At 32.2% G+C, this 11,514-nt stretch overlaps 3 protein-coding genes across 4 annotated transcripts; 2 read left to right on the forward strand and 1 right to left on the reverse strand.

Annotated features, from left to right (window-relative positions):
* The first annotated feature begins 3,844 nt into the window (after positions 1-3,844).
* Positions 3,845-5,671, forward strand: LOC121128315 (uncharacterized). Of its 2 annotated transcripts, none has more exons than XM_040723901.2 (2): positions 3,845-4,038; positions 4,286-5,671. In XM_040723901.2, exon 2 carries the CDS (start codon positions 4,288-4,290, stop codon positions 5,485-5,487), a length of 1,200 nt encoding a protein of 399 aa, XP_040579835.1. In that variant the 5' UTR covers positions 3,845-4,038; positions 4,286-4,287; the 3' UTR covers positions 5,488-5,671. The 2 variants fall into 2 exon arrangements, with proteins under 2 accessions (XP_040579835.1, XP_040579836.1); XM_040723902.2 differs by having other exon boundaries at positions 3,889-4,042.
* A 2,118-nt stretch (positions 5,672-7,789) lies between these two features.
* LOC121127526 (C1GALT1-specific chaperone 1) lies at positions 7,790-9,198 on the forward strand. Its single transcript, XM_040722924.2, is given in 3 exon segments — positions 7,790-8,010; positions 8,013-8,229; positions 8,387-9,198. Coding segments are annotated over 3 exon segments (1,032 nt in total). The 5' UTR covers positions 7,790-7,917; the 3' UTR covers positions 9,109-9,198.
* On the reverse strand, positions 9,147-11,388 carry LOC121127525 (nucleoporin NDC1). The gene is made up of 4 exons (XM_040722923.2): positions 11,213-11,388; positions 10,035-11,157; positions 9,861-9,961; positions 9,147-9,788 (listed from the first exon to the last, which is right to left on the reverse strand). The coding sequence occupies exons 1-4, from the start codon at positions 11,252-11,254 to the stop codon at positions 9,579-9,581; spliced, it is 1,476 nt and encodes a 491-aa protein (XP_040578857.1). The 5' UTR covers positions 11,255-11,388; the 3' UTR covers positions 9,147-9,578.
* Positions 11,389-11,514: the final 126 nt, after the last annotated feature.

The raw sequence follows: 11,514 nt of genomic DNA on the forward strand, positions 1-11,514 counted from the left end.
ATTTTTCGCTAAAAAATTTAATGTTTGGAATTTTTTCCCAAAAGATATAATTTTTTGTCATCCACAGTGGATGTTTTATATGTTTATCAAAAAAAAATTGGGAATAGCTATGGATTTGGAAATTTGTTGTCAATTCCTGAAGATTTTCGAAATTTTTTTGACCCATTCCTACCGGAAAAAAATATATTTATATATAATATTCTGCAGACGCCCTTGATAGCATTACCTAACTTTGAACTTCTTTGAAAAATATTTAGAGGTAACTGGCCAATTTTTTTGAAATTTTACACTTTTTTAGAAAAAACATGTTTTTTTTTAATATCATCTTTAAGAGTACCCATTAGAGCTTTTTGTGCAAAATAAAAAATTTAGATAAACAATATTTATAGAATAAGTCAAAATTGTTTGTTACATTAAAATATTTCACAAAATAAATCTAATAGGATTTACTTTTTTACAAAAATGACATTAAGGTTAATGGAGGCATAGGACAACGATGAGTTTAACAGAATATATCATTAAATACTATAGCGTACTATCAAAATGCAGCCGAGATATATACAAAAACATTTAATAGCTCTTGTAGCTCCCTAAAAAAAATTCCAAAAAATTTAATTTACTGTGATTAGCTATAAATTTTAGAAATTTTTATTGTGAACAGCTGTGAATTTTTGAATAATAATTATTTTTTTGTGATTTTTTGAATTTTTTTCCAAATTTTTTAGTTTTGTATTATTTTTCAATATTAAATTAGACAAGAGTATGTTTTCTAGAATAGGTTTACAAATGTCTCCATATGATCTTCGACTACTTGGAGAAAGAATTGCAGCTGTGATTTATCGTATGTTTAGACCCACTCCACGCTCGGCTAGATTATTAACAACTTGTAGTTGCTTAAAAGTATCTCGAGTCCACTCCATACCTTTAGATGGCCAACTAAATGGCTCAAGCATTATAATCCCGGTAGAAAAGGTCTGATCACAAACATGATTGAAAAATTGAGCCAATTATAAACTAGAATATATGCTGTCTATACGTTAGGTGAAGGACTCCTTGGCTAGGTGCATGATCTCTTATCCACTTTCTTTAGACAAATACAGGCTCCAGCATTCCTATCTTTATTTAAATTTGTTATATATAGTACAATACTTTAATAATGTCACCTATGCGCTAGTCTTTAATGGTTTCGTAAACAAAATTAGGTTGAACGTCTGACGAAAGCTTAGCAACATTAATTAATTTAGAAATTATTTCCCTGAAATCGATATGGGCAGTCGATCAAACTTTTTTTTCTGCATAAGACTAGGAATCATTTTATCACGCAATGAATTACAAGAGAAACGTTACTTTAGAAGTCTGTCTTTATTTTAATAGTTTTTACTCATTGGAACTCAGTTAATTTTCAACGAATTGTATCTCTATTAAAAGGAAATTGATCAATGTTCTGATTCATGACTTTATCTGTAGCTGCGAAAATAAGCACAGCTTTTTTCTCGGATATAGTAAAACAATACATTTATATTGTTTGGTCCAGAGATCGGCAAACTTCAGCCCTCCATCTTATCATGGACAATCATCTAAATATTTTGCTCCTGTGATCCACAAATATTTCACCTAGTATAGAAAAATATTACAAATTGAATGTATTAAAATAAAATCCACCTCTCAATCATGGAATTCTAGAAGTTCTAGAATCAATGTATAGTTGATAATTAGCTTTTTCTTTTAAATCTTTACGATGTCATGTTAGAAAACTACAATAAGTCAAGAATGGTTGCCTGAATTGTCTTATCAGTTAAATTTGACTGCATGGATTAACTTTTCTTTTTTTTAGATAAATATGAAATAAATGAAAGTGGGATTCTAAAAGCTGTTCTTACTAAGATTGGAAGAAGATATGGATTGAAATCTAACATTATTTTATGATTTACTTTATTATTAATAATTATTAAAATCTCATCGGTAGAAATATATCTATCCTGTGTACAATTGTATATGCAACTTGCACATAAGGAAAAAAGGTGATGATGATCTTTTTGATTAAACTCCACGTCTTGCTTGTATTTTGCAACCTCAAGTTATGACATATTGAACTGAATTCCGATGTTAGAACAAGAAGATATTATTTGGATCAATCTATAATTTCAATATTCTGTATTTATAATTTAATGTTATTATTAGTTATATGATTACAATGGTTTAATTTTGTATATTTAACATAAATGTATGATGGTTTATTTTTTAGTATGTAGATTATATTTAATTTAAGCCTTCTTTTTAAACTTGGGACTTTAAATATATTTGCAAATTGTCGTTTCATTAGTTATTATTCTGAGAATATGGTTCCTAATGAATTACAATTTCATGGAGTGTGACGTTTTCAAATCTACTGTAACGGATAAAAAACCTCTAAGTCAACTATATGTAGTATATCTTCATTAAACATTTTTCTAATAAATACCTTCGTTATACCCTCAAAAATCATAATAAAGCAGGCAGCTGATAATTACATCATTATTTTAAACAATGATACCATAATTCTTTCACTCCTCCCCCCTTCTATTTGCACGCGTTTTTATCTACAGAATTATCAAATTATCAACAATGAATCATAGTATCATATATGGGTGTCCAAATTCAAACACAACAGATTTTGTCGAAAAAGTTGCCTGTCAAAAAGCTACGTTTCCTCAGAATCCCAAATAGAGTGGTATTGAAAACCTCCCAAGACCGGATATACTTGTTTTTGAAACATGGAATAACATCTCCGACACCTACACAAACATAAAGAAATATGCATTTGGATTCTTGTCGATCTTCAGATCCACATACTTATATGAGCATCTATTCTCTACCATGAACTTGTTTTTAAAAAAAAACCGCTCGTGCCTCATAAATAACAGATTACAGTCTTGTGTAAAGATGGAATTTACCTACACAGGGGCGTCCACAGGATTATATATATTTTTTTTTTTTGGTTGGGTTTTTTGATTTTTTTGTAAAAAAATAAAATATTAACTTTTTTTCGGAAAGATAAGTTCATAAGTTCCCAGCCCTTAATGAAAATTAAATTTCGGAAAAAGAATTTTAAAAATCCATAGCCATTCTCAAAAAATTAAATTTTTTGAAAAAAATAAATACAAATATGAAATTTTTTGGATATAAATTTCAAAATTACTCTTTACTGAAAATTAATTTTTTTGGGAAAAAAAAGAAAATTAAATTTTTTGGATTTTTTTTTCAAAAAATCCAATTAAATTGCAAACCTTGAATTTTATAGTAAAAAGCAAAATTCCTTTATTGGGGAGAGAAGAGAGGCTTCAGTCCACTCCATGCGGACGCCCCAGCTATGACCCTAATTTGTAGACACTGTCCGCCGAGGTTCAGGAGCAAAAGTCCCATTCACCAGGTAAAATAACCTATTTTTTTTTCGAAATATTCCTTTTCATTGCTAAGTGAAATATTGTTTTTCAAATTCTGTTCAAGGCCCCGACTAATGCACTTCTGTAAGTGTCCAAAGGATGACTAGAAGGACACCCAACAACATTTTCTGTTTGCTACATGTATAATTAGAGTTTAAGTGTAACTTTTTTAATTCATTTGAAATAGACCTTGAACTTGTTTTTTAAGAGTAAATTAAAATAAAAAGAATAATTAAAACAATAAGCACAGTCAAAAAGTATTTGCAGCCCTCTATGATTTCTTTTCCGTGGAAAAGGTGTCCAAATGACTTTTTGAAGGGTTTGAAAGGTTGGCGTCTCTGCTCTTAAATAAAAAAGCAGACACCTAATAAATTATTATTATTTTACGCGCACCGGTCCATAATTTTTTTTTTAGCTCAATCGAGAATAATTATTATTAATGGTTATAAATTATAATTCATTAGTTAGTCGTTTAGAGAAGCTGATAAACTTAGCATTATAGAAAGTGCGGAAGAAAGTAAGCTAATTACAAAAGGTTGTCTATCATTGTCTTTGGCAAAAGAGGAACAATTTCTACTCTCCTTCCTTTTCGTCTACTTATTTCTTCATATCATCGGCTTGTTTTTCTAATTTCGATTACTACTATCAGGGATGTCTGCATGGGGAGGACTGTAGCCCCTCTCCCTCAAATTAAGGAATTCTTGATTCTTACTACAAAATTTAATATTTGAATTTTTAATACTAAAATTTTAATTTAATAATTTTTTAAAGATAATTGAGTAGGTTATTTTTACCACATGGCAACTTTCCCGCACAAGTCGTAAACGAAATTAGAAAACCGCCCTAACCTGATAATTCCATAGAAATGTCTGTCGTTTATGCCCTATTCATTAAAGGGACTCTTCCTCTCAAAGTCCCTGAACTTGCTGATGTTGAAGACTTTATAAAGTATGTTGATAAAATCCCAAATAGTCCATTCATTTACTCTTCTGGAGCTATGGATGAAAAGAACAAAGTATTTTTGATTAAACTCGGAGATCTGCATGGAAGAGGATTTGATAACATCCACAGTCATTTTTGGAACTCTAGATTCAGCTTATGTCCCCAAAATTATTTAGATTACTATACGAAGAGGATAGGCTTCGTTCGAGTTCGTAGTTTAGATTATCTTTATAATCCTAAATTAGATAAAGTAAAGGAAAGTGTAATTGGAAAAACTACTGCAAATTTATTTTTAGATTTGAGTTGTTCTGACGTGTTGGTCAATGATTTGAAAGTAAATAATCATAGTAGAGTAGTAAAGGACATCCTCTCAGTCTCTATAGAAACTCTACATGGACATGGTAATCTTATTACAAACTGTTCACCATTAAGTCCTGTTCGTCCCAACAATGAATTTAGGTGGGACATCAACTGCATGAGTAAGGTGTTCTCTATATTCATCAAAGATGCATTTCCTCTTAGTGTGCCTACTTTTCAAGAAGTTAATGCCTTTTTGTTATACGTCAATGAAATCAATAACTCTCGCTTCACAATCGATTCTGCGGCCATGGATAAGAAAAATAATGTATATTTGGTTAAATTCAATTTCCGCCTAATATCTGCCAATGATTTACACTCATGTTTTTTTAATTCTAAATTCAGTGTATGCTCAAAAGAATATACTCCCTACTTCTTAGAGAAAGTAGGGTTTGATTTAATAACCTATCCGGAATGTTTATACGTAGGAAATAATCAAATGAAAATAGATCAACTTACTGAGGGACATGTAATTGGAACTAGTATCAGGAATGGTTCTATATTCATTTTTCTTCATTTGAATTGTCATTCAGGGAGTTTTTATTCAATTGGAGGGATTAACTTAAATATCAAGTCCTATTATGTTTCTAAAAGTATTATAGATCAAAATGGAAAAATTGAAAATGTGGATCATTCTCTTTTTGAACCAGTAATTGCCGAAAATGGATTCAATTGGGAGGAAAATTACCTGAAGGACGGAGAAGTTATATTTCCTTCTCTTGAATCTAAGAATTTTGAAGATGCTAACCTCAATCTTCCTCAATAATTAAACATACCAAGATGTGTTTAGTGTTGGATTGACTCCTCTCAACAAATAATAATCGTAATGAATAATGAGCAAATAAAATATTTATCCGTGTACTACTACTAATAATGTTATATTATTAATCAAACTAATTCACTCCTCCTAAATTTGTAATACCAAAAAATAAATATTCTATTACAAGTTATTATTAATTGTACATAATTTAACATTCTTTTTATGTAACTAATACAAGAGAACATAGAGGATGAAAATTTTTACAAAGCACAGAATTCAAAATTCAGTTTTAGTCTGGGAGATATCTAGGATTATTGTAGTTCTGTCATTTATCACCACTGAGATTATCATCAAATTAAAAGTACAAAAAAATATTATGCTATTATTACCAAATTAGAAATCTTTTCTATTTCTAAACTCGTGGTATGTGAGATTAAAACAAGGTACCAGTGACCGAATGTTTTTCCTAAAAATGAAGAAACATAAGTTTGATATTAATTGCTTATTACTCGACAATTTCTATTAGAAAAGTATTTAAACTATCTCTCTGTAAGATCTGGTTATTAAGGTTAATTATGAAAAATATTCTTCTAAATAGTAGACATTAACTATGTATACACTATTAATCCCATATTTTAATAAAAGCGTAACTATACATTTGTAATTCCGTTCTACCCTAGCTATTTAAGAAACAGACATCAAAACATAGCAATAACTCAGTTAATTAATTAATGGAATGAAAAGGGCATTTACAAAAGCCTGTCTAATATAATATTAATATTATTAATAAATTTGTCATCATTGAATGGATGTGTTCATTTGATCCTCTCTCTTTTTTAATTATGTATCAAAGATTTACGTTATATTAATATGTACGCGCTTTACTAAATAACTAACTTTCCTAACTTTAACGGATAAAATGTTCGATCTAAACTTTATTTTTGGTAATTTATTTGTGATTGTGTATTGGTGAGCAGAAACTTTTTTTTCGCTGGAGGTATTGCTTAGTTATTATTTTGAGATATAATTAAGAGTTATGATGTTATTCAAAGTTTTCATTTCTTTTTTATCAAATGACTCTCATTTTCAAGTCTCCCGATGCCAAAAGATACGCTCCTTCACTCCTTTCTATTGCTCTGATGTGGCAGAATGTATTTCTATTTTACTTTTTAAAAGATGCTCATTCTTAGTCCGGAAAACGAACTTAGCTTAACTAGAGAAGATTTTTCTAATATGGAGTTTTGTTAACCCAATAATTTGTTTATTCTAGTTTAAAGATTATGATGTTCATTCTGCGTTATTTTTTCATTTATAATTAATGTAAAAACATATAGAAAAAAACAACAATAGAGAGGAGTGAAGGAGAGTATCTTCTGGCCTTGGGAGACTTGAAGATGAGGATCATTTGTTAAAAAAGAAATGAAAGCTTCGAATATCGTAGAAAACTAATGTCTGCAGAGTTAATGAATTGAAGGAATTAGTTACAAATATTATCATATGAAGCAAAACTTACTCATGGCAAAACAGTATTGAAACTATGGCACACTTACTGTGTCGCTGTCCTGAAGTAAAGCCAGTTAGTTGTACAACTCTGTAGTTTAAAGGTGGAGGAAGGCTTGAAAGCCTGGATAGCAGCAGTTCATGGGCAAGAGATTCTAAGTTAAATGGAAGAAATAGTTTGACCCCGGCAGATGTCATCAGGTTCGTTTTCCAATACCCATAGAAAAAGCTTGTAGAAAACGGACAAATTTTACTTCTTAATAAGATTTTCAAGAATCAAGAAATAGAATGAAGAATTCCAAAGTTTTAATAATAAATACAATCTTGTAATTCGTAAAATAGTACATTATTTTTCTGTCCATCTTTATGTCTGGATTTCCATGATAACATTTAGAATATATTTTTGATACCAATTTGTGATGACACGTTAATTATTTTAAGTTTTAATACATTTCATTGATAATTTATTTACTATATGACTTTATTTAAAATACATCTTTCTTTTTGGAAAAAAAAGTAATTTTTTCAAACATACAAAATATTTTATAAGTTCTAGGTACATGAGGTATCAATCTGAAGGTTAAAAGTCCTTATGCATGTAAAATATGAGACTCGAATTCAAAATCTTTTAATCAAAACGAGCATTTATTGTGAATTACCCCTTCTCACGCCGTACCAGTGAGTTAACAATTTCCTTAACAGAGGTTGCTATAAGATTTTTAACAATTTCTAATGCAATCCTCCAATGATCTCCCGGTGAAGATATACCATCATTCATCTCATGTAGGGAAAACAGGTAGCATTGTCAGCTGATTGATAATAACTAATAACAGTGCTCAGGTACGATTACTGTCTCAAATCTTCTACTCATATGATGAGATATCAGATAAGTAATAACGTCTCTTCATTAGTTCAATAATGTAGCTCATTCTGAGCATGGTGAAAAGATTATTTTTTAATTTCTTACTCTCATTTATCCTTGGGGTGTGTATTCAATTATTTATTCAACTTGTATTAAATGGAGCAACTCTCCATTATATAGGAAGAATGAAATAGCTCCGTCAAGTGAGGTTTTTGATCATGGATATTCATATGATCAATGGCTCTATCAAAATTATGGCTATGAATCCTTTTTGGTTGACCCAGATATTTTACACTACGACAAGACTTTCAAAGGAAATATTGAGTCGGATTTCCTTCGCAAAAAAATTCCCATCCTTTGCTTGATATTAGCTGATACTTTCGAAGGTATATTTATGAAGCTTGGCATCGGGATATTTATATATTTGAGTTAGTTTCTGTGCAAGTGATACTTGAATTTTTTTTTTTTTGAGCAATTTATTATAATTTATGTTTATGTTGTATAATATATACAAATGCTAACTCACAAATAAACCTTTTCCAGGCAGTAAATCTATTAATGATACTTGGGGATCCCACTGCAATGAAATCAGGTTCTACTCTTCAAAAATTAATAACTCTAGTTTACCAATAATAAAACTAAGTGTTCAATCCTCCTTTGATCTGTATTGCCAAGCAATTCGAAGGGCAACAAAAGACACGTGGATATTCATAGCAAAGGAAAGAACTTTTGCAGTAATCGAAAACCTACGCTACTATTTAGCATCAAAGAATGCATCCAGCCACTACTACCTCGGACATGCACGTAAATTTTGGAATGTTAACTACAACTGGAAGGATGCTGGTATAGTCCTATCACCTGGATCTATCGATAAATTTACAACTACTTTCACAAGTGACAAAAAATGCGAATCTGGAGGAAGGTATTGGGGGAACGGAGATTGGTACTTGGGAAAAAACTTGAGAAGCTTGAATATTACACCAATAGACACTAGAGATCACCTCGGAAAAGGACGATTCAATGGATTCCCTATGCACCGCATGATCTTCCCTGATGGAATATCTCTCCTTGATAACTATTGGCAAGACTCTTTGTACTCGAGTCCGATAGGACCCAATTGCTGCTCCAATCATGCTATTACATTCCATGGCCTTATCTCTAATGGAAAGTTACATCAAAACTATTACTTTTTTTATAAATTACGGAGCTTCCCAGCTGGGGGTAAAATTGGCAACGTGCCACCGACGAGACAGATTAGTTCTTAAATAATAAGTGTGTCTTAATAATTATTATTTACGCTTACTCATTTGACAAATATATATTTTAGAGCATATTCTAAGTAATTATAACGAGAAGAGAGTAATTGTTTTTGTATAATGCTGATCCATTCAGTCACTTAATTTTTCTTTTTCTCTTCTTTTTCTTCGTTTTGGACCGCATTCTGAGTCGTATTATAATAACTTTGATATATGCTTACTACAATGGACACAATAAAAGCGATAATAATTAATACAGGATCAATGCCAAAAACATTGTCTGCGGATGGCATTTTTTAAATAAATATAACACAGCCTGGCTTGAATCTTCAACTCCACGAGGGATATCTTCTGTATTGAAACAAAAAAGACCATCACCTGGAATGCGCCCTCTCAAAAGTTTTTTTCTTCTTTTTAAATTGATAAGCAAACTGACGATAGCAACTGAGAGCTTAATGTTGATTAGCAGCTGAAGGGGATTATTCCATAAATGCGTGAAAATTCTTCATTTTTTGCTGATGCTCGATGGACAGACCAGGGATATCTGAGATATTATCCTTATAAGCAATTGTTATGCGATATAAACATTTTTTAAGAGTGTTTCGAAGGCTATTTTTTATATGAGAATCCTTGGTTTCACTCTTGTTTTTTCGGGCATTCACGGCCATACCCTTATGACGCTCAATGACCTGTCATAAAATAAAAAGAAATAATCAAATAAATAAGTTGAGTTCCAACCCAAGTAGAAAAATGTTATGTACTTGTTGAAGGTTGAAAAATAAACTCAAAACATTTGACAAATCCTTCTGAACAACGCCATAGCGATCCTCTTTGACCGAATGAGCGATTAAGCTTGATAAACCTAAAATTAAAAAGGGGCATATCATATAATTTAAAAAAATATCCATCCATTGGATTATATGGAACTTTAGTACCTTCAATGATCCACATAAGAGTCTCTGAATGTTGAGCAAATACACTACGCACACGTACGGCATCAGGGATAGCAGTTAAGCTTGTTATTTTATCCTTAACAATTTTAGATACACTTCGAGAAGGTACGGCGACCGGCAGTTTTTCAACCTTTTTCTCTAAAGCGGGTGTTGATTTAGGAACGGGAGGGTTTACTAAACGTCTCATTCTTAGATCGGATATGGGTTGAGGAGATTGAATCTGAGGAGGTGACTCCTTTTTTGGGTTTGTAATTTTGAGTAAAGACTCTGTAAAGTCATTGATAGCTACTTCACATTGAGTACGGATACTGTTCCAATTGTAAGGATGTCCCCCAGGCTGACTCAGAGTGAAGAATGTGGTTCGGCGACTAGGAGATGTATTCGCAGAGAGAGCAAAGTCTTGGCATGCGAGATGTCGTAAAAGAGGGATGTTGTGTTTTGGTTCCATGGCAGGGAGTAGGTGATGGAGCGAGAATGAAGTGGGCTCCGTGAGGTAAGAGTTGAGAATGAGGTGCTGAATCTCTAGTGTAGTGAGGAGGAGCGTGTTGAGGAGCCAAGATGTTAAGGAGAGATATGCAAGAGACCAGAGGTAGGAGGTCCAATCCGACTCAGGACGATCAAACAGAGCAATAGAGAGGGGAACACAGAAGCGAAGATGTGAAAGGACGTCAATTACTGAGTGTTTGAGGAGGGAAGGGAATTCGGAGCGGATCAGAGACTTTTTCGGGATTTGCAACCATGGAAATTCAAAAATGTAGGGGGATTCTCGCTCAATCTGCACTTGGTACCATTTCCAAATCCCGAAGTAGGCCCCCGAGAATGTAATGAATGAATCAGAGACTCCGTAACATTGTCCATAGGTCCACAAGAGCAGGGAACCGCCCACTCCGTGAAGAATCAAGCTTCCAGCTTTCCTCATTCTCGCAAAAGGCATTCCCCAAAAGGCTTCATAGTAGTCACTTAGAATCCCACTCAGACAGAGCACAATGATTCCATCGTAGATCCAATGGCTCGGGTACAAGAGACAGGAATTCAATGTAAAAAGACCGCCAAACTGGAAAAACAGACTCCAAAACAAGGAGGAAAACCATTTCCACCACAAGACCTAAGTAGAAAGAATTTAGTAGAACAAGGACTTCACCTCCTAAACCTCTTCTCACCTCAGAGCCAACACAGTCCGTTATTTTTTGGGGATCTTTCATCCCGCACCCAAATTCACTTCACGTTTCTACTCTTTTTCTCTTTCTTCCTTGCACCATCTCCATCTTGTAGCCTATGGACTAAGTAAATGGCTACTTTTTACTACAAAATGTCGGCCTCTCTTTATTTATATGGTTCTTCTGGATTTTTTACCGCGTTATTTTATACTTGCTTCAGTTAGCTCCAATGTTTCATAATAACAATAATATGACTCCATGAATTTGACCTTGAAACTAGATACACCTAGTTGGGTTAATGAATA

Source organism: Lepeophtheirus salmonis, chromosome 13 (genome assembly GCF_016086655.4).
Source record: "Lepeophtheirus salmonis chromosome 13, UVic_Lsal_1.4, whole genome shotgun sequence".
NCBI lineage: Eukaryota > Metazoa > Arthropoda > Copepoda > Siphonostomatoida > Caligidae > Lepeophtheirus > Lepeophtheirus salmonis.